This window comes from Aspergillus eucalypticola (genome assembly GCF_003184535.1).
Source record: "Aspergillus eucalypticola CBS 122712 chromosome Unknown BO83scaffold_8, whole genome shotgun sequence".
Lineage (NCBI taxonomy): Eukaryota > Fungi > Ascomycota > Eurotiomycetes > Eurotiales > Aspergillaceae > Aspergillus > Aspergillus eucalypticola.
The window spans coordinates 255,863-276,877 of record NW_020290282.1 but is presented as its reverse complement, the minus strand read 5'-3'; the positions used below and the strand labels follow the sequence as shown (position 1 = coordinate 276,877).

Below are 21,015 nucleotides of genomic sequence, written 5' to 3'. Positions count from 1 at the left end.
GTCGCTGCGGAGTGCGGGCCGGCGGGCCTGAGGCAACCGCTGTCAGGGTCAGGACTAGACTGTTCAATAACAGCCATTTCAATAACTATACGTTTTAAGAGGAAGGAATCGATATTATCACAATTAGGTATGATTCTTTTTGAATTATATAGACACTTCTCTGGGGATTATGTTCATCTAATGTACATATACTGCTTGTTTCGAATCTAACAAAAAGCCACCAACTCCATGCACTATCTGCATACCCACGCATGCTTAATCGCTGTATACCCATATATACAGAAGCTCAAAACCCGCTAATTAAACATCATACAAATCATCAAGAAGTCGTAATAGTAATTGGAGGCACCGGAATTGATGTAACAGGCGCCTCCGGCGTCGGCTCTCTCTTCAACTCGTGCAACGACGCCCTTCCTGCCTCCTCGTCGGGCAAGGCATCAGTGCTGGTGTCCTGCTCTTCCTTCCCACCGCGCTTCACAACACGCTGGGCTGTTCTTTTAACTGGCCGCAGACAAGATCGGATCATGGCTGCAAGATAACTCATAGCCCGGCCGATGGGCTTGAAGATAAAGTTCATGCATCGGACGACAAAGTTAAGAGCAACCTCGCATGGCCCATCGGGGACCGTACGGAGAACAACCGCCCATGGAAGGCAGCCGAGCGCACAGATAATACAAATGGCCCATTGGATCCCATCGAGACGGGTCACCCCAAAAGCCTCACCTCCCACGAAAATGATCATGATTTGACCGCCGACCATGATGCAGTTGATTCCCAGGAACCAGTAGTTGCGGAACATGCCTTCGAAGATGTTGAACTTGTTGTCCAGTCGTCGGTTGTTGAATTCATTGAAAATCTGCATCCACACAAAGGTGTTGAATACAATAGTGTTGAGGACCGTCTGCGGGTCGTCGGTTCCAAGGCGCGATCCGATTATCTGACTTCCACCAAAGTAGAGCATGAAGGTGATAGCCAGCTGATAGAGAGCTTGACCGAGAATCATCTTCCACATGATCACTGTAAATAGTGATGCGCTCTTGGGAACAGGCTTGCGGTCCAGAATCTTCTCCGTTGGGGCGTCAGTCGCTAAGGCAAGAGCTGCAAAAGTGTCCATAATCAAGTTGACCCAGAGCAGCTGCACCGCGTTCAGAACGCTCTTGTTCTCACTGCTGTACAAAGACGAAACAAAGGTCAAGACCACAGCTGTGATGTTGACCGTGATCTGGAACTGAAGGAACTTGGCGACAGCATCGTTGACAGCCCGGCCCCATGCAATGGCGGTGACAATGGACTTAAAATTGTCGTCTAGAAGGATGATCGAACTGGCTTCCTTAGCGACTTCTGTTCCGGCAATTCCCATGGAGAAGCCGACATCAGCTGTTCTCAGGGCTGGCCCATCGTTAGTACCATCACCGGTGACGGCGACAGTCTCGCCTAGTTTCTTGAGCCGTGCCACCAGAATCCGCTTATCCTCGGGTGACGAGCGAGCTAGCACCTGCAGACGAGGGATGACTCGATCCATTTCCTCGTCAGAAAGCTGACGAAACTTGGGTCCTTCCATGACAATACCATCCTCTGTCTTGATACCACATGAGGAAGCTATCGCACTGGCGGTTACAATGTTGTCACCAGTGACCATCTTCACCTGTACACCTGCCGCATGACACTTTTGGATGGCAGCGGGCACTTCGGGTCGGAGAGGATCCTGGATGCCCACGACCCCGATCCAGGTCATGTCGCGGAAAACATCCTCAAATCTGGCAGATTCCGGATCATCTTCCAAGCACCGGGCGTCTTTCGGCGGCCAACTTGGGAAGTCGCGGTACACTAGTCCGATCGTCCGTAGGGACTGACCTGCGTAAGCTTCGACTGTGTTTAGAATGACCTGTCGGTCTACCCCGTTCAACGCATCGGTGGAGATATGATCGTGGGAAGAGTCTGCCTCGACTATCTGAGTCGTGCATGAGCCAACCATTATCTCAGCAGCGCCCTTGACAAGGAGGCGATAACCCATCGTAGGTTCCCGGTAGACAACCCCCATGCACTTACGTGCAGAGTCGAAGGGGATCAATTGGACAACGTCCGCAGAGGCACGCTCTGCAGTAACGTCCAGGCCGAGATAATCTTTGGCCATTTGCAGCAGAGCCACCTCGGTCTTACTGCCGATGAACTCCTTTGACCCATCCTTCTCTTCCTCAAAAGCAGTAGAATTCAAGGCGATGCTATGGAGGATGAGGTCCCGCTGCTTGCCTGAATATTGCTTGAAAAACTCAGCAGGAGTAGAGACGTCAGATGAGCGTTCCTCGCCTGGGGTATGCTTGAAACGCTTCGAGCCCAAGGTCCCTGCCACAACAGTCATCTTGTTCTGGGTAAGGGTCCCGGTCTTGTCGGAGCAGATAACTGTTGCATTTCCCATTGTCTCACAGGCACGGAGGACACGCACAAGGTTGTTCTCCTTGACCATTCGGGTTGTGGCAAATGCCAGTGCCAATGTGACAGCAAGCGGCAGACCCTCTATGGATATCAGTCAGTAAAAGTCATTAATCTAGCATGAAGAGACTACTAACCAGGAATCGCAACGACAATGACGGTAACAGCCACAATGAGGATGTCGACGAACTCCTTTCCCTTGGCCGCAGGAGTTCCAGTGTTATGGGATAGATCCGCCACGAACCTAAAGAACAGAGCGAAGAACAAGATAATCGCAGCACTAGAAGCAGTTAGCAAGGGATTCCGTGTGAATAAAGGAGGGTCGCTCTTACCCTGAGCCTAGCCAGCCGATCCAGTTAGCAAGTCGACCCAGCTTGACTTGAAGAGGTGTCGGATCATTCGATTCTTGCAAAGACAGCAAGATCCGGCCGTAGGTTGAGTACGGCCCGACACTCGTGACTAGATAGGTACCAACACCTTCAAGCACCTTGCTGCCCGAGATCATGAACGGGTCGAGCTTCTTCGTAGCCTTCCCATTCAAGATCAGCCGCCCGACTTCATGTCCATCAGTCTTCTTCATCTGGTCAGATTCTCCTGTAGCGGAGGACTCGTCACATTTGATGCCATGACCCGAGACTAGAACCCCATCCGCAGGAATGGCGTCGCCCGGCTCGACATGAAGAATGTCACCGACTGTGATGTCGTGTATCGATATCATGGAGACCTTGCCAGATCGAACAGCCTTGACTTCTCGGTCGTTGTTCTGAAGAAGTCAGTAGTGGTCTTCGTTAACAACAAGAGAAAAGTAAGCACTTACACGTTTATCCAGCTTAGCAAACTGTCTCTCCTTCTGCCAGTCATTTGCAGCAGTCACAATGGTGACTATTAGAATAGCCACACAAATCGCCACTCCTTCAATCCAATCCACTCCACTACCTTCGCTCGTAGTCTCATAGATACCAAGAGACAGCGACACAATAGCAGCTATCGTCAACAGAATGATGATCTTGTCGTTGTAGGCTTGCCAAAACAGCTTCAAGAATCCCGTTGACTTCCGAGCCGGCAGTCTGTTCTGACAGAACACGCTTATGCGGTCTTGGAATTGCGTACCGGACTCTGTAATCGGGGCGTCAATGTTTGGAGGAGCGGTTTCTTTGAAAGAGGCATAGTCAGGGGAAGTCGCTTCCGAAAAACTGATCGAACCCGCCAAGAGAGTCTCATCGACTGACAGACCAGATGTCAGGTCTGTCCGCAGCCCTCGTTCCAATCCCTGCATGCCTCCAAGTGCCTGGAACGCAGCCAATGATTTAGGGTTCTGCATCTTGTTCAATTGTCCTGGAGAGAAGGCGAACTTATTGTCTGGCACTATGAAGTCCTGTTCATTTCGAGGGTCGGGATTCAAGGCATCGGCCACCGAAACATCATCGTACTCCATCTTGGTCGGGGCATTAGTGGCTTCAGAGTTGGCTCTCGACCTTACAGCTGTATCTGCACTGGAGATGGTAGAGTCTGCTCGCGGTCGTAACGTCTCACCGTCCAGCGACTGAGCTGACGTCCGCGTGTCACTCCGTACTCTGAGCCTGTCTGGCGATAGAGTGGACGCCATGTCCGCAGGTGAAGAAGGTCTAATGGATGATATGCTTGTTCGTATTGAGTCGGATGATATAGGGTGCTGCTATTGGTAAGCGTATGAATATATGGCTCTCTCATTAAGCTCTAGCGCTGTTGAACATACCTCTCTATCTGAAACCCCGAAAGGGTTCAAGAAGCCAGACTGAGGATGCTCGTCTGGGGTCTGCATTGATGCGACCGGAACGAGATCTGATTTGGTAGAGACAAAGAAACGGGCATAGATCCTGGTAAATGCAGTATCAACTTCAAAGTGTTGCACCTGCTACTGTTTGGTTCTGTGCCCGAGCGACACCCGTTATTAGTAGATCTGGTCTGGGGGCTGTGCTTCCGAAAAGGGTAGCCTAATATTTAATAGTCTGATTATCTCATAACGGATTTCTTCGTATCAATTCTCATGTCTGGTTCGTATCATCCGTGGCACTGAGACGAGATATTGTAACGCCAAGGGTCTTCCCAACAAGCACGGGGTGAAAAAAAGGAAGCGGTTGCAAGGTCCGAGAAAGAGGCTAGCAAGAGTCCGGCTTTTGCCATACGCCAAAACAACCATGAAGTGTGAGTGAGTTGAGTTGACCCTTATGCTTGGTAGCATCACAATGCGCTGCACAGCCTCCTTCAATCCGTCCTATCACCGACGGCGTAGACCAAGGGGTGGAGAGAGGCATGACCCATGGCTTCTACTAACGAGCGGGGGTATACCCAAAGCGCTTTATCTTAAAGTTGAAGACGCCATGACACCTCCACTCTACCAAAGCAAGTTATATTGCTCAATCTAGACGCCGACGGAGTTCCTGTTCATCTCCAGCGTAATCTTATCTCTCCTATGAGAATGCAAGAAGCAACCAGGAGGGGGCAGAATTAGAATCGGAGGGTCCCTGCCTCCGATCACAAGCCTGCAATCACATTTCATCAACTGTATCGATGCGCGCGCAAAACCATGGACAAATGACGCATGCTGAACTCTGAGTGGAGCGTTACAATCAACGCATACTCCAAAAACTCTCCAGATGGAAATGCCGAGAGAAAAGTGGCCCTTGGGAGTTGCCGCCGGGTGAGGTATAGTTCCAGCAAATGAGTTTCTAGCGGGCGGCTGCGCCTCCTTCGTTTAGTTCAAAAGTCAGACGATTAGTCGGTCAATGAGGAGTCACGACATGCCGTTGCCGCCAGTAAGATTTAGTTGCGTTCCAGATTTCCTAGTGCGCATCGGTGATCTGGCCTTTCATTCGCCTCGAGCATTCCTTCACGTTGACTCTATCCTGAAGAATGTTTGTTTGTCCATGTCCTCTGTTGCACGGCCACATCTCCTGCGCCACATATCCCACGGATTGTTCCCATTCGCCTCTTCAAGTTGGTTTCGCCCCCCCCTGCGGCTGAGGAAAGCACCGAGATCCTGGAAAATAAGATTATCTGATGTGGCGTCAGGACTTCAACTGGCTGAGGCTTTGTACATGTTGAAACGCTTTTAGGTGCGGCGATTAATTCATGCTGGTGCTGCGAGCTGTCTCGCATGCGGAGATTGGATGCTCTGATCAGGCACTGCGGGTGTGGCTGGTGAGTGTCTAGGCTCTGCTGAGTGGACTTGACGATGGCAAATCTTGCGTCTTGCCAGCTGAGTTGAACGACTTTGAGTGAGGCTTAGAAGCTTGATCTGTCAGTTGATGGGGGAATGACACTCGCGGAGGCAACATAGCTGCGTTCTGGTGGGATGAGATGAGATGAAGGTGGGTAAGTTGTTCTTAGCAGGCAGCAGCACAGTTATTCAACATGAACAAACTGCCCGAATCAGCCTCGCCAATCATACATACGTCCGGTATTTTCATCGTTATTCAGGTATTATTGGCTCTAGTTGCTACACATTCACTAATAATTATGTGTGTAAATTTCATACCGTATAGTAACTTAACATACAGCATCAATGTCTCTTTAAAGGCACATATTCATCATCATCATCGTGAGCCATTCTCAAGGAGTATACACCGCAGTGAGGAGGTAAATGCAGTATTACAGCCTCCACAGACAGCCTCGAATCTTATTCTCGTGCTCAATTATTGCCTCGGCTTATTCGTCCACGTTAGCAAGCTCAGCATACCGATTCCCCAAACCGCAAAAGCATTGCTTGGATCGTTCAGACCCCGTATCCTCTGATCCTTTTCTACCCAACACATCCTCCATCGCCCAGGCAATCCGCTCCGCACCCAGCCTCGCTCCCTCAAGATTGGCAGCACCGGGTCCCAAACGAAGAGACCCCAGCCGGCCCGTCAAGAAAAGTGGCACATTCGATTGCCACATCAGGTCATCCGTGATGCAAGGCAATCCCTGCTTAGTTTCAATCGGATACTCACGGTTCATGCGTTGGAGCAATGGGAGCTCATTCACATCGGCCTGCATGCCTGTTGCAAAGTATACATAATCGATGCGAGGAAGGTCAGGGATCGGAGGATCTGTCGTAAGACGCCATGTGCGCGAGGAGGCGCAGTACTCCTTGCCGCAGATGACGGTGCGTGGGTGTATAGAAAGCCGATGGGCTGCCACATGTTGCTTCAGAATCTTCTGATACCGTGGCGTGATACTGCCGCCATTACGCGCGGCTTTGATCATCTCAAGGCGTTCCTCGTCCGTGTCTGCGGACCAGAATGCTGCCTTTTCGAAGTTCTTGAACTTGCCCATCCAGTTCAATGCGAGGTCAAAGTGCTTGACTAGAAATCATCTGGTCAGCATCCCCCACGTCTGAGTTTTGGATGGATCACGTAGGAGGCTGTGCAACCTGCCTACTACCTGTCTAGTACGTACCTTTAAAATCCGACCTCAAAAGAAACCAAACCTTGGTCACCCCTCGCCGAATGGCCATATCCACCACCTGCGCTGACGACAGTCCACCCCCAACAACCACCACGTTCGTCTCCTGACGCTGCTTAATTTTGGCCTTCACATTGATACTCGGGAACATGCGAATCTCCGTGCTATGACAAGCCCCTTTCTCTTCCTCACCCGTCAGCTTGAACGGCAGTATCTTCGTCCTCCCCGGCCCAATAGCCAGCACCACCACACGACTATAGAACCGATTTTTCTCCGCCGTAGTAACAGTAAAGATCTTGTCCGACGGTGATAATTCAGAGTGATAGTCGAAGGATATATCATTTACTTCGCACTGCCTGATCATTCCCGGCGCGTCCAGTCCATACCGCGATACAATGCTCCCACAGTAATCTTCAAACAAGTCCGTCGACGGTGAGAAGTAATCTTTACGATCTCTTTCATCAATCTCAACCTCGCCAACAGCCCTGATCACCCACGCAATTAGCAACCCGAACACACAAAACATCAGTCACTTCATATAAGGAACAACTTACTGCGCCCTCGACCTCATCTTCTTCTTCTTATGCTTACTCAACTCCTTCCCCACGCACCCCGAAATCTCCCATAAATCCCTCTCCCTCCTCACCTCCCTCGTATACGCCAACATACCATCCCGATCCCTGGGATCCACATGGAAGAACATCGGACTGCGCAGCTGCTCAATCTCCAATGTCTTGAACGCCCGATTCCATCTCTCCATCCACTTGTCTCCGGAACTATCCAGTACGAGCGTAGATATGCCCCCATTCCCATTCCCATAGTCAGTATCATTCTTATTATCCCTCTTGCCCATATAAACCCCATCCTCCGACGAAACCGACGAAGACAACGACGGCGGAGAAGAATCAGAACTCGACCTAGAACCGGAAGATGAAGACGAAGATGACCCCCGTCTAGGATAATGCTCATCATCATATCTCTGCCACTTCTCCGCCTTCACGCCCTTGAGTTTCCCGCGGTGTGCCTGCACCAATGCCATTCGGCCACTATGCTTGTTGATCCAGTGGTAGCGTTGGTGTTCGTCGTCGGTAAACATGGCGGAGGGGGTTTCTTCGCGGAGGCGCGCGGCGACTGCTAGGCCGCAGGGGCCGGCGCCGATGATGAGGACATCGAGGATGTCCGGGAAGGAGCAGGATGAGGATGATTGTGGTGAGGTGGTTTTGCCTACCATGTCTGGTTGGTGGGTAGTATGTATGTATGTATGTATGTATGTATGTATGTATGGATGGTGGAGGTGAAGGCTTCGTAGGTAGTAAGTGCGATATAGTAGAGTAGGGCTATTGCTTGAGTGATTGATTGATTGTTCAAGTATGTGCATGCAGGGTTTATATTCAATAAATAGATAACAACCTGTTATATGGTGGTGGTGCTCATCACTCCCCCGGGTACTTGGATCCCCAAGGTCCTTGTCGCCCAAAAGGGAAAGTCGGGATCACCATTATTGATAATGTGTTTGAAGTTTAGCGGATGGGTTTGGGGACCTTGGAGACGATTGCAAAGCATGATTTGCTACTATGCTAGGGTTTATGTCATTCTGAGTGAGTTTTGACGCTATTGATTAATGGTTCTGTGCTGGCCTACTATACTGTGAAAGCGTCCTCGGTGGGCATATGGAAAGACATTACATTACTATAAGACAAAAGTTTTATAACAACAAACATAATTAGTAGCAGCAGTGAGAAACCTGTCTCCGCTAAGATAAGCGTATATTATTTGTGCCACTTTTTGGGCCTGGGTTCCGTCGTCATTGCTCGGGAACGAGGAGCTCCTCCACCTTCTCGACGATGCCAGGCATCCTGGGGCCACACCCAGCCTCGAACTCGCTTCGCATCACGGCGCTCCCCAATCTGGGGCTCCGGGATCCATTTGTCTTTCTTGTCTGGTAGGATGCGCTGCCGGGTCAGAGCACCTGGGCCTCCCACGTTGAGATGGGCAGACGGTTGTGAAGGCAAGGGAACCGATTTTGAAAGCATCAGTAAAAAGTACAAAGCTAGACTGGCGGTCATTGGCACGTCCAGCTCATCGGAATCCGAAATTGTATAGCTATCCAGTATGGGCGACTGACTCGCCAAAGAACTGTCGCTGGATGGAGTGGGCGAATGCGGATAGCCATAATCACTGGTATATGGCCCCGAGCCGTGCCCACGCTGGTTGATCGCGAGCTTGGTTGGAATTGGCGCAGACAGCTCCAGGAAACCAAAGTAGGGCACATCGTCGCCCTCGTCACAACCTGCCCGTACACACACGAGCTCGATCTCGGTGAGAATGAAGCCGTAGCGGCAAGAGTGCTCGCGCATGCATCGCTGCAGGTGTGCTAGACCGTTCAGATACTCCACCCTGCGGTGAGGCGCTTCGTTGCGCATTCCCGTGTTCCAGCGGTCGAAGGTCTTGACAATACCAACGAGTCGTCCTCTGGCAAGGCCTGAGGCTGTTCGTTCGGTGTCTGACGCATAGTTGGCAAGAAAGTGTGGCCCGCCATAGTTCTTGTTAGGCGACCCTCGCGGAATAGGAACAGCGTAGAGGGACAAGTGGTCCGGGCCTTGCGAGACTGCCAAGGCAGCATTGATACGAGGTGCATAGATGTCTCGGATGACGTTGACTAAAGCTGGCTCGCAATCTGGGGACAAATAAGAGCTCGGAAGGATATTGGGGGGCGTAAGATGCGAAGGGATTGCGGTTTTAAGAAGTTTCGGAAGTCCACTGATAGAGTTGAACGTGGATAGAGAAAACGAAGTCCAACTGCGCAAGTTCCGAATGTCCCACCAAAAGTAATCGTGCAAGCCTCGTGTCGGAATCACGTTCACGTTGCGCACGAGGTTGATTGCTTGTGTCGGGGTGGTAAGGTACGAGAGCAAGGTGGTTGACTGAGAGTTCGTCCTCTCGGTCTGGTGAACGATGCCGATGGGAGAGCATTGTGCACTCGAAGCTCGCACATACCCGTATGGTGAGCCGGGAAGCATGAGTGGCACCTGCACGGGAGGGTACACTTTGGGATAGTATGGCTCGGCTGGCGAGTGAGGCGCATAAGGCGGATACACTATAATATTGGGTGTGGCGGGAGTAGCCGGTGTAGTAGGGGAACTCTGAGGTTGAGAGGCGTATCTGATGACCTGTCGATATGCTGGATATCCGCATCGGCTTGTTCTTGGATCCTCAACGTTGGAGGCAGAGACTGATCGAGTGTGCGCGCTCGTCGCCTTGCGCTTCTGCGCCGGCGTGACGCTCACGGGAGATGATAATGACGAGCCATTGCGAGTGGTATACTTCGGCGACGCCACGGCCGGGGATGCCATAGGAATGCACCCTGAGGCCTCAACAGCAACCCGATGGCTTGACCGGCGGTTGGAAGCAAGCGGTAAAGTACCAGGAGGATTGCGTGTGTTTGAGAGCACCCGCCGTTGACGTTGGGATCCACTGGCGGGTGGAGGCTCAATCACAACGTCTTGAGGTCTGATTTTCGGAAGAAGAGTAGGGCCATGGTGGTGTTGTGGGGGTGAGTCAACTACAGGGCTGGTAGCCGACGTGATGACGGACCAGGGCGACGAGTTGTTGGAGTAAACAGAAGAATCAGAAGCGTTGCGGCTATGCCCCGTTCCACTATATTCTTGCGGGTGCAATGCAGGAGGGGTTGAGGGACGATAATAAGAGTACTCCACAGACATCTTGCTATATAAAGTCACCGCAGGTCTGAGACGTTTTAGATCAAACAAGATTGCGGGAAAGTCCAGCTTCCCAAGAGGTATCGAACAGGGAATGCTCGCGCAAGAAGCTAAGGTCAAATAAACAGAGAAGAAAGGAATGCACTAGGCAAAAGAAGAGACAATGTTTTCGAGTTCGCTTTGTCTTGGTGAACGACTTCACTGAACTGAGGCATAACCAGACTGGAGACGGTTGGATATTAAATGTTCTTCAACCTAGGACCTATGAGTCCCTTGATCCAAAAAAAGATACAGAATCAATCGAACTGCCTGCAGGGGCATGAAACAGATCTGGCTCCATTGCGACAGCCAGTCGCTAACCATACTAGGTAAATATGATGGAGATGGTAGGGCCATCGACACAGGGATGTCGATATCTGCTTGGATGATGTGCAGAGCATACGATCCTAGAGCAAGCGAAAGCGTTTCATCGACAGTCGCGCGTCAAAAAGTTTCTATATTTGACATCTTCTTCGCTTCTTCAGATCTGAACCAGGCTGTCGGTAGTCTATTCCGACCATGGTTCGTTCGAAACCTGCATAGGATCTATATTGGGTAACATTGGGTGTTTCGTCTATTCTGGGTAATGTAATTAGGATCGATAAGTTCCCGCAAAGGCGTCACGCCTGGGGCATCTATTAGTCGGCGGCAAGCAGGTGTTTGACGTCAAAAAATAGAACGCAAGTGACTGGTACATTTCCACGGCGTGTAGTGCTTGAGGGTGTGCCGTTGTAGAGTTAGCCGCCGAGGTTTGATACCAGGGCCTGGGGGAGCCGCAGCCCACTCAACGGGCATTGGCTATTGCAGTCGAAGCTTGCAGATTGAGGTCGAATACTAATCAACTGATACGATACTCTCAAGCCCAAGAGGTTCTAAGAATATCCCCGCCTGAGGGTGTCGATAAATCAGAGGTCTTGCAGGTCGTCACAGTAGGCGCCGGCTAAGACCCCGGACGGCGTCAGGATGCCTCAGTGGCTCTTCCCTGTCGACAGCCTGCAGTGTGCTTGAGCTTTCTCCAACTGGACCAATCACAGTCATTTTAGATGAACTTGAGTGCTTATTGTGTGACGAAGTTTGGTCGTAGATGGGTCAGACGGAGACTGGCAGACACTGTAAAAGGAGAGTCGGCGGGAAACAAAACAGAGCGACCTTGTAGCTTGAACTGCTGCTATTCTTGGTCACGCCTTGTTTCGCGCCCATCATGAAGTTTGTGAAACTAGCAAGGTGCCTATCTGTCTTTATGTCTCCTAGGCGCTTGGTTGATCAGTGCAATTTGCAACAGGGTTAAGGTGCTGGAAGAACGCGCCACTCTCTGCACCCATGTCACATGACAAGGTATGCTACAGTAAGCAACCAACAAGCCGATGAGAAAAATAGAGAAAGACTACAGGCATTTGTACATCTTAATCACGCCACATTATAGTTAATCATAGTCCTTGAATGACTCCTGATGAGTCTGGAATTATTGGTCATCGTCTTATATAATTGCATTCCAGCTCCTGTCTGGACAAGAGAAGGTCTCCTCACTGGGAGGATACATGAACAACGTATGAAACATTAAGAACCAATATAAAAGGAGAAAAGTAGACCCGGAAACTGGTAGGAGCATTTCGCTGCCCCCGAGCTCTATTAAGGCGAACCACAAATAAACAATGCGCATGCTGAAGGGAATCTAGTAAAACCGTCTAAGCAACCGGTCATGTCCAAAGAAGCAAGGTCGAAAGCAAGTCCATCAAATGCTCGTCATAATTCATGCCTTAACGTCGTACTTGCGGCGGAACATGTCGTCCACCTCAGTCAGGTAGTAGGTACCAGGGTAGAGAGTCTCGGTGCTGCCGGAAGGCTTGAAGTTCTTCTTGAGGTGAGCGTGCTCACGGAGGGCACACATCTGTAACCAAACGTTAGCAACTGGACTTCGAGGTGCAGGTCAAGATGAGGTCGTTGGGATACTTACATCAACGTAGGACTGGGGAGGGAGAACGTTGCGGTTGCTAAGACGGTTCTTGAGATCAAGCTTCTCCACCAGGTTAGACACGTCGCCGACAATCTTCACGCTAAGCAGGGAGCTGGCAAGACCACTGCCGTAGGAGAAGAGACCGATGCGCTTAGACTCGCTAGCATCGAAGGGAACGTGGGAGATCAAGCTAGCCAGACCAGCCCAAACAGTGGCAGTGTACATGTTACCGCAAAGAGTGGCAACCTCAAGAGCGGGCTTGACACGCTCAGCGAAGCGCTTCTTGGTCAGACCCATAAAGGTCTTCTCCACGTTCTTGTCAGTGAGAGAAGTGGCGTAGTCCAGATCACGGAGCTCAGGGGCCACTTCGGCGAAAGCAGGGTGAGTGGGGTTGGTGAGGTAGTCGTTGTACAGCATACGAGCGAAGGACTTCTGCACCAGCTTGCAGGTGGGGGCGTGGTAGCAGAGGTAGTCGAAACGGTCCAAGGCAGTCTTGGAGTCGTCCTGGGCGGTGCCGTTGGTACCGTTCTGGACCTTCTCCTTCAGGGTCTTCTCACGAGCATTGTAGGCCTTGTAGCAGGCGTCGACAGCCTCGGTGTAGCATCTGAGGGAGAAGTGACCGTCCACGACGGGGTACTCGCTGGTCAGGTCGGGCTTGAAGAAGTCGTAGGCGTGGGTGACGTAGGAGGCACGGAGACCAGGCTCGAACACGATAGGGGCGTCGGGACCGATCAGCATGGCGACACAGCCAGCACCACCGGTAGGGCGAGCAGCACCCTCAGCGTACAGGGCAATATCACCGCAGACGACGACGGCATCTCTGCCATCCCAAGCAGAGGACTCGAGCCAGTTGATGCTGTTGAAAACAGCGTTGGTGCCACCGTAGCAAGCATTGACGTTGTCAACACCCTCAACGTTGGTGTTCCCGTGAGGAGCCAAAAGCTGCATCAGGACGGACTTGACGGACTTGGACTTGTCCAGCAAGGTCTCGGTACCGACCTCCAGACGGCCAATGGAGTTGGGGTCGATGTTGTACTTGCGGAGAAGGGAGGAGAAGGTGGTCAGGGCAATGGAGTAGATGTCTGCCGGGAAGTGCACGTTAGCATTGCCACGCGATCATGAGATGCGGACGATGTCTGTCATTATCTAATGCATACCTTCACGGTCATCACAAAAGCTCATCTTGGTCTGACCAAGACCAATGGTGTATTTGCCTTCGCTCACGCCATCGAACTTCTCGAGCTCGCTCTGGTCGACACACTAGAAAATACAGGGACATATTAGAACACAGCTCAGAACAGACAGGAATAGAATCGAATGAAGTGGCAAGAGACACGAACCTGACGAGGGAAGTAGACCTCAATGGCCTTGATACCAATGTTCTGAGGACGGGCAGCCATGGTGAATATGTTGTTAAAGGAGGAGGGGTAAGTATTAAGCGGAAAGTGGGACAGTAGAGTTTAAGACACAAAACACTCAAGAAAGAGAGCTATTGCGGAGAGTCTGATGTATGGGGGGGAGAAGGGAGAAAGAAGAAAAGATAATTAAAGGTAAGAGGAAGAAAGTTTTTTTGGAAGAGAGAGAGGGAGAGAAAAGGAGCTGAGAGAAGGTGAAAGAGGAGAGTATAAGTAGTGAAGCTCACGATATACTAGAGGGACCCCCCGAGGCCAGCGGGCGAACGGTTTCCCAGGTGGTCACTGGCCATCGGCCGGGGGCAAAAGAAAAAAAAAAAAGCAATGAACTGGGTCGACCCCCGTTCCTATGCAGCCAGACAATACTTACGGATCAGCTAAGGTAGTGTGCTTCTAGTGCGTGGCCTGGTGGGTCCATCTGGCTTGGACTGCGGGCTGTGGTTGGTCGGCGCCCTGGCCTGCCCTGGGGTGCCTGAGGTTGTCCCGGCGGTGTTCTGGCAGATACGCCGCCTCAGATCTATAGTATAGATGATTTTGGGGTTATCCAAGTCACGGCGCATCATATCAACGACTTTTCCCACGATATACACCATTTCCCCCCATGACCGGGACAGGAAAAGGGGTCGAAATTGTGGATGGGGAGTTTCACCGGACAGGACTCGCAACTCAAACGATCCACCTCCTAATTTCCACAATTGTTGAGAGGGAGAAAATCTGATGGTGTCCAGGATCTGGTATACGCCGTACTCTTCATCCTATGTCCCGAAAACGGGGGAACAGGATACGGCTGCCTCCAACCACAGCTCTCGCACCCAACGCATCATTGCACAACCTAGCTCCAAGTGGTCTTACCGACAGCTCATCTTGCTCCGGGTGGATGATTCTATTTTGCGTTTTCCTTTTCACCGACTCTTGCCGCCATGTTCTGTGATATGGCCCTCACCCTAACTATACATCCGCCCTCAATCAACGTCGGCCCATGTTTCTCCCACACTGGCCGATATGAACGGAAGGATTTAATATCCACACTACCGTACTTTAGGAGCTTGCTGCTGCACTATTATTACCCTACTTACAACCGTGCAGCTTAACTGCAGACACATGATGTAAACCCGCAATGTTGCACTTCTCTCCCCAGGATGCCAAGCACTTTAACACGGCAATGGGATGCGTTCCCTGGTATCCTTTGTCTCTCCCCTGCGTCCCGGCCGTTGATTGCCCATGACGACAAACCTGCTTACGAGGAAAACTCCGTCTAGACGCGGAGTATCTTTCTGCGGATTGTTTCTGATCAGACGGCATCTCTAATTGACCACACAGGATAGGCTTGTCCGATGGTCTTGCCCAACCCGTAGGGTTTCAGTGTCGCATGCCCCTCCATCTTCTTCCTCTTATCACGCTTTTCCCTCCTAGCACAGCCCCGTTAATTACTTAGATGGACCGAGAACATAGTAATGTCCAGACAAGAATTGTCAGTTGAGGCCTATGGTATGCTTTGCGGTGACATCTACGTTCGAAAGCGTAGGTATGTCAACCAAAAGTCCCGTTCTTCGACACCTGCATATGCCAGATACCAAACAAGTGGGATAACGCAAGCAAGCAATCAGAAAGGAACCTCTCTGGAATCGATTCCATCCCAATCAAATCCAGTTCCGACCACATCCACCCGGTATAGCCTGACCGTGGAGTGGAACAGTGAAACAAGTTGAGGGATTAATCAATCTTATCTTGTGGAGCTTTCGGTGCCCTTTCTGTAAACGAGCCTCCATCTTACCGAGACTTACAGGCATAAGTAGGGTCCCAGTGGGTTCAGATGTCGGAAAGAGTCGAGAAAAAGCCCGCCATTGAAGAAAAGTATACCCGATCTTTGGCCGTTGCCACTCTGGCGCGAAATGGGCCGAGGGGTGCGCTCATTAGTCGTTGACGAAAATCCCACATTGTCATGCAGATTTCACTAAAAGTAGATAAGTACAAAGTGGGCTACCTGGTAGGTGCCAATGGCAGGGGAGATCCACCATCATTCAATTGGATCGGGTCCTTTTTCTTTTCTTTCGGATTCAAAAGTAGCGCCGATTGACATTCTTGGGGCTGTAGTTCCGTGGTCATTTGTCGGATCTCCAGCGTTGATGTGGGATGTGCGAGAAAAAAAAATGTGTATCCGTTTGAAGCGTTACCAACGTCTGAATTGCGTGTGCTGCAGATGCTGTGAACCGGAGTGGAAAGCAAGGGATCAGGTCAAGCAATGATGTCGGCTGTTCGATTAAGTAGAGGAGTAATAAGTAGGCATATGTATGATCAAAAGCCTTTCAGCATACATTTAAGGATATGAATTGCCCAACCATACGACAATAATGGATATATGTGATGCATGTTCGACTTGGTCCCTTATGGATCACTACGTGAGCACACTAGTACCAATGTACTCTGAGTGTACATAGTAGCACTCGGGCATTATTGTTATTGTTAGTAGTAGTAACGGCAGGTCGAACCAGCATGATGATGATGATGATGATGATGATGGTACTAGTATGTACTATACGGAGTAGAAGACAGAAAAATATATATGGTTAGTACTAAGCCATGATTGTCCGCTTGCTCGGCTACTTACTACTTCAATTGACAGCAGTAGTTACTACTCCATGATCTTTCTCTTCGTCTTCACACAAACTACCAAATAGTACTACGGAACACTACTATGACATGAATATATGATATACTATACTACTTACTCCTTTTACTCTCTAATATAGTGCTTCCAATGAGATTGGCAGCGTATCTCGGTACCAAGTAACGGGGATGCATGGCCAGCATTACTGTTTGTCTTCAGTTTCTACTGCTATTACTGGTACTTGTAAACTGTTCTTCTCTCCTTCTACTCTATTCAAAAAGTACCACTCTGCCTCATCCTCATCATGACCAGTTGTAAACAATTCAAATTGACTATTAATGGCGGATACAGAGAGCCCTTAAGGATGATTGATTACATATCGATCGGTCGGGAGAAATCTGTTCCAGAACCCTTCTGCCTACGGATGCCGAGCCGTGGCCCCGACCAGCAAACTTCCCCCCTCGACTGCGCCACGCGTAGCCTCAATGTTCCCCCCCCAATGTGACGGGCGGTCCGGGGAACTTGTGAAGTGAGTTCTCACTACTGCTGCTACCCTACTCGAGATCTGACACTGCGATCGACTGCTACTGACCCATCCTCGTCCTACCTCCATCATCAGGAACATCACCACCCCCTCCCCTTTTCTTCCTTAACCCCCCCTCCTAATATATTTTTAATAAAGTACACACTCTTTATTTACACATTCACCTCCTTTGTCGTTCGTTCCCGCCCCTCCGCTCGGGAGCATGGCTGCATTGGCTGTCACTCCTTTCTCATCCAGATCATGATCCCGCTTAGCCCGGTATCTGTGATACTACCCAACTCGCACGGCTCTCGGGAGCCCCATATCACCCGCCATGGGCAACGACAATAAATTCGAGTATGAGGCCCTTCCAATCCCATCCTACGAAGAGGCCATCAGCGCTCGCCCGGGCTCTTCCCGATCGCACCTCGATTCTTCCGAAGAAGTGAGCGACAACACCGAAAGACAAGGCTTGCTCCAGCGCGGTCCCCAAACGGGTGCCCGCGGAGAGACTAGACCTCATGGATATCACCCTCCCACCGTCGAGTCCGCTCGGAATAGCCTCGATGACCTTGAGTCCGGATCTGGATCGGATAGGGGCTCGTTGGAGGAGTTACAGCGGGAGCTGGCCCAGATGGACGTGGAGGACGCTGGTCAGCAAACATCATCTCAACGATCTCGCCTACGGTCGCGGTTCTCGAAGCGATTCAACGACTTGACTCGTACATTATCCTCGTTCAATCTGCCGTTTCGCCGTTATTTGCCAAGCTTGCCAAATCTCAGGTTTACCGTCTACCTAGACGATGCTCGGTCGGGCTTCAAACACAATGGATGCATGATCTTGTTGCGTGTCTTTGGATTGCTTCTCGTTGTCACCATCGTGTACATCTTCTTCATTTCGGACCTATTCAGCATGAACAACCGTTTTATCATGGGTCAATCCTACAGCGCCGCGTCCGTGGAGAACTTCGTTCAGGGTCATATCAATGAGACGAGCATTGCAGAAAACCTGAAGAAGCTGACCGCATACCCTCATATTGCCGGTACGGAAGGTAGTTTCGTTCTGGCGGAATGGGTGGCCTCGGAGTTCAACAAGGCCAACTTCGACGAGGTCGAGATGGAAGAATTCCAGGTATATTTGAATTATCCCCAGCAAGACGGTCGGAGGGTGGCGATCATCGATCCTCCCGACCTTGCCTGGGAGGCTACTTTGGAAGAGGATAACGAACAGACTTTGGTATTCCATGGCCACTCGAAGTCGGGGAACGTCACTGGTCACCTCGTCTACGCCAACTACGGTTCCCGAGAAGATTTCCAATATCTCAAAGATCAAGGAGTTGCCTTGGACGGCTCCATAGCGCTGGTCCGTTATGGTGGGTCAGAGAGCGATCGGGCCCTGAAGGTCAAAGCTGCAGAATTGGCTGGTGCAGCTGGTTGTATAATATATTCTGATCCCGCGGAGGATGGCTTTGTCCGGGGTCCGGCCTTTCCAGATGGACGCTATATGCCAGCAGACGGGACACAAAGAGGCGCTGTTAGTTTGATGTCATGGGTGGTCGGTGATGTACTCTCGCCAGGTTTCGCGTCCACACCGGATGAGAAAGTGAGACTCAAGCCAGAGGACAGCAAGGGGTTGACGGCTATTCCTAGCATTCCTCTCGCCTGGCGCGATGCCCAAAGGCTCTTGCAGGTGCTCAAGGGCCACGGTTCGAAGGTGCCGGCCAAGTGGGTTGGCGGTGTTCCGGACGTGAATCAGTGGTGGACTGGGGACGCATCGTCGCCCACCGTCAATCTTATGAACATCCAAGATGAGGTAGAAAGACAGCCCATCTACAACGTCGTTGGAAGGATTATCGGGTTGGAGCAGCCGGAGAAAAAGATCATTGTTGGTAACCACCGAGACTCGTGGTGCTTGGGAAGCGCAGATCCGGGCAGTGGCACGGCTGTGTTCCTTGAGCTGGCTCGAGTTTTCGGGGAACTGCTGACTTTTGGCTGGCGCCCACTACGCACCATCGAGTTTATCAGCTGGGACGCTGAAGAGTACAACCTCGTTGGCTCGACTGAACATGTTGAAAAGGAGTTGCAAGCACTTCGTGAAAACGCATATGCCTACATCAACGTCGATGTGGGTGTAAGCGGCAAAGAATTTGACGCCGCAGGAAGTCCGCTTTTCGAGAGCGTCATTATGCAGATCCTCGGTCGCATATCGGATCCTGACAGCAATGAAACGCTTAAAGATCTTTGGGAGAAGAAGAAGAAAAGACTCGGACCTCTTGGTGCTGGAAGCGACTACGTCGCTTTTCAGGACATCGCTGGAACTTCCAGCGTCGATTTTGGATTTATCGGCGAACCTTTCCCCTACCATAGCTGCTATGAGAACTGGGACTGGATGACCAAATTCGGTGACCCCGGATTTCAGTATCACAAGATTTTAGGACAGTTTTGGGGTTTGTTACTTCTGCAACTTGCAGACAGCCCCATTCTGCCTTTCGACTTGGAGGCATATGCTGCACACCTTGGTGGCTATATTACTGGCCTGGAAAGTTATGCCAAGTCCAGGAATGTCCCAACTACCGATAACACTCAGAACGCCGCCCGGGACACCTCTGTGACATTCAAGCCCTTGTATGAAGCGGCGGCAAAGTTCAAGGACGATGCGTCTCACTTTCAGGAGTGGGCTCGGGTCTGGCATGATGCTGTTTGGGGAACTGGTGGGTTTGAGAACAACGTGATTGCTGTACAGCGTCTGGCACATAATACGCGGCTGGCTCATTTCGAAACCCATCTTCTCGACGACAGGCCAGATGGCGGCGTAAGTGATTCAACTCTTTCCATCTGGAACAAAGACTAACTACATATGAATAGGTTCCCAACCGCACACAATTTAAGCATGTCATCTTCGGCCCTGAACTCTGGTCCGGCTATGACCCTACTCTCTTCCCTGCCATTCGAGACAGCATTGATTCTGGCAATTGGACGCTAACTCAGGAGTGGATTGACCGGGTCTCCAATATCATCAGTGACGCGAGCGATCATCTCGTCCATAAGAACTGATCATTCCACTGCCAGGAGGACAACCCCATCACTTTCTCCTATACAATTTTGTGCCCCAATCTACCTCCTTGTCTTTTTACCGCCAAACGACGACCCGATACTGTCCTAAACTCAACGCCCGCTATACACACCATCTCCCGACCCTGCACAGTATACCTCCACATCTCTTGACTCTTGTGTATCTTCCTTTTGCGCAAAAGATTCCCTTCATTGGCATTCGTGTTGTCCCCCTGATAGACGGGAATTGACGAGCCCTCTTCTTCTTTCCTCCCAAGCCTTATCTTCAAGCATTTGTGTGTGTCATGACCTGCCAATCGGATCATATATCTTCTTGTATCTAGTCACCTTGACGCCCACCCCTACCGATCCGGGCCTCTTACGCATATTCTTCTACTGTCTGTCTCTTCTATCTTTCATCTATGTATCTACATTTGGGTGTTTGTGTTTGTCTTTGCCTCGGTGCCTGCTTTTTGCACCTTGCTGTGAACCATGGTGCATTCGGAGTATATCAATTTACTACCACTACTACTTAGTCAATGTCAGGTTTCTTTTTCTTTCACTTTTTCATCATACCTGATAACTATCCATCAATTCCGCGCCTATCAAGGATTTCAATCCACGCATTTGTTGGATCCTATTCGAATGTATACGATAGCTCCCCATTAGCAGAATGCGTACCTAAATCTTTTCTTTTCGTAGTTCCTGCAATCTGACACATCATAGTCGGATTACATTCCCTTGTATTCTTACATGGTGAATACCACCAACGTAACTAAGTAGTTCCATTAACCCACCCCCATAACAATTACTATGATTGAATACTAGCTAGCTAGTTATTTTACAATCACGAA

The 21,015-nt window shown here is 50.6% G+C and overlaps 5 protein-coding genes across 5 annotated transcripts; 1 reads left to right on the top strand and 4 right to left on the bottom strand.

Moving 5' to 3' along the window:
* Nucleotides 1–319: 319 nt before the first annotated feature.
* On the bottom strand, nucleotides 320–4,036 carry pmcB (putative calcium-translocating P-type ATPase(PMCA-type); the record flags this gene model as incomplete). Its single annotated transcript, XM_025535213.1, has 4 exons — nucleotides 320–2,514; nucleotides 2,568–2,710; nucleotides 2,763–3,193; nucleotides 3,248–4,036. The coding sequence occupies 4 exons, from the start codon at nucleotides 4,034–4,036 to the stop codon at nucleotides 320–322; spliced, it is 3,558 nt and encodes a 1,185-aa protein (XP_025389591.1).
* Nucleotides 4,037–5,934: 1,898 nt separating this feature from the next.
* On the bottom strand, nucleotides 5,935–8,086 carry BO83DRAFT_436116 (FAD binding domain protein; the record flags this gene model as incomplete). Its single annotated transcript, XM_025535934.1, has 3 exons — nucleotides 5,935–6,755; nucleotides 6,850–7,340; nucleotides 7,410–8,086. 3 exons carry the CDS (start codon nucleotides 8,084–8,086, stop codon nucleotides 6,118–6,120), a joined length of 1,806 nt encoding a protein of 601 aa, XP_025389590.1. The 3' UTR covers nucleotides 5,935–6,117.
* Nucleotides 8,087–8,598: 512 nt separating this feature from the next.
* On the bottom strand, nucleotides 8,599–10,735 carry BO83DRAFT_234804 (uncharacterized protein). Its single transcript, XM_025526921.1, has one exon. It carries the CDS (start codon nucleotides 10,575–10,577, stop codon nucleotides 8,625–8,627), a length of 1,953 nt encoding a protein of 650 aa, XP_025389589.1. The 5' UTR covers nucleotides 10,578–10,735; the 3' UTR covers nucleotides 8,599–8,624.
* A 1,291-nt stretch (nucleotides 10,736–12,026) lies between these two features.
* On the bottom strand, nucleotides 12,027–14,269 carry erg13 (hydroxymethylglutaryl-CoA synthase). Its single transcript, XM_025535933.1, has 4 exons — nucleotides 13,908–14,269; nucleotides 13,725–13,827; nucleotides 12,568–13,649; nucleotides 12,027–12,501 (listed from the first exon to the last, which is right to left on the bottom strand). The coding sequence occupies exons 1-4, from the start codon at nucleotides 13,965–13,967 to the stop codon at nucleotides 12,364–12,366; spliced, it is 1,383 nt and encodes a 460-aa protein (XP_025389588.1). The 5' UTR covers nucleotides 13,968–14,269; the 3' UTR covers nucleotides 12,027–12,363.
* Nucleotides 14,270–17,328: 3,059 nt separating this feature from the next.
* On the top strand, nucleotides 17,329–20,183 carry BO83DRAFT_234778 (M28 family metallopeptidase). The gene is made up of 2 exons (XM_025526920.1): nucleotides 17,329–19,922; nucleotides 19,976–20,183. Exons 1-2 carry the CDS (start codon nucleotides 17,445–17,447, stop codon nucleotides 20,162–20,164), a joined length of 2,667 nt encoding a protein of 888 aa, XP_025389587.1. The 5' UTR covers nucleotides 17,329–17,444; the 3' UTR covers nucleotides 20,165–20,183.
* The last annotated feature ends 832 nt before the right edge of the window (nucleotides 20,184–21,015 follow it).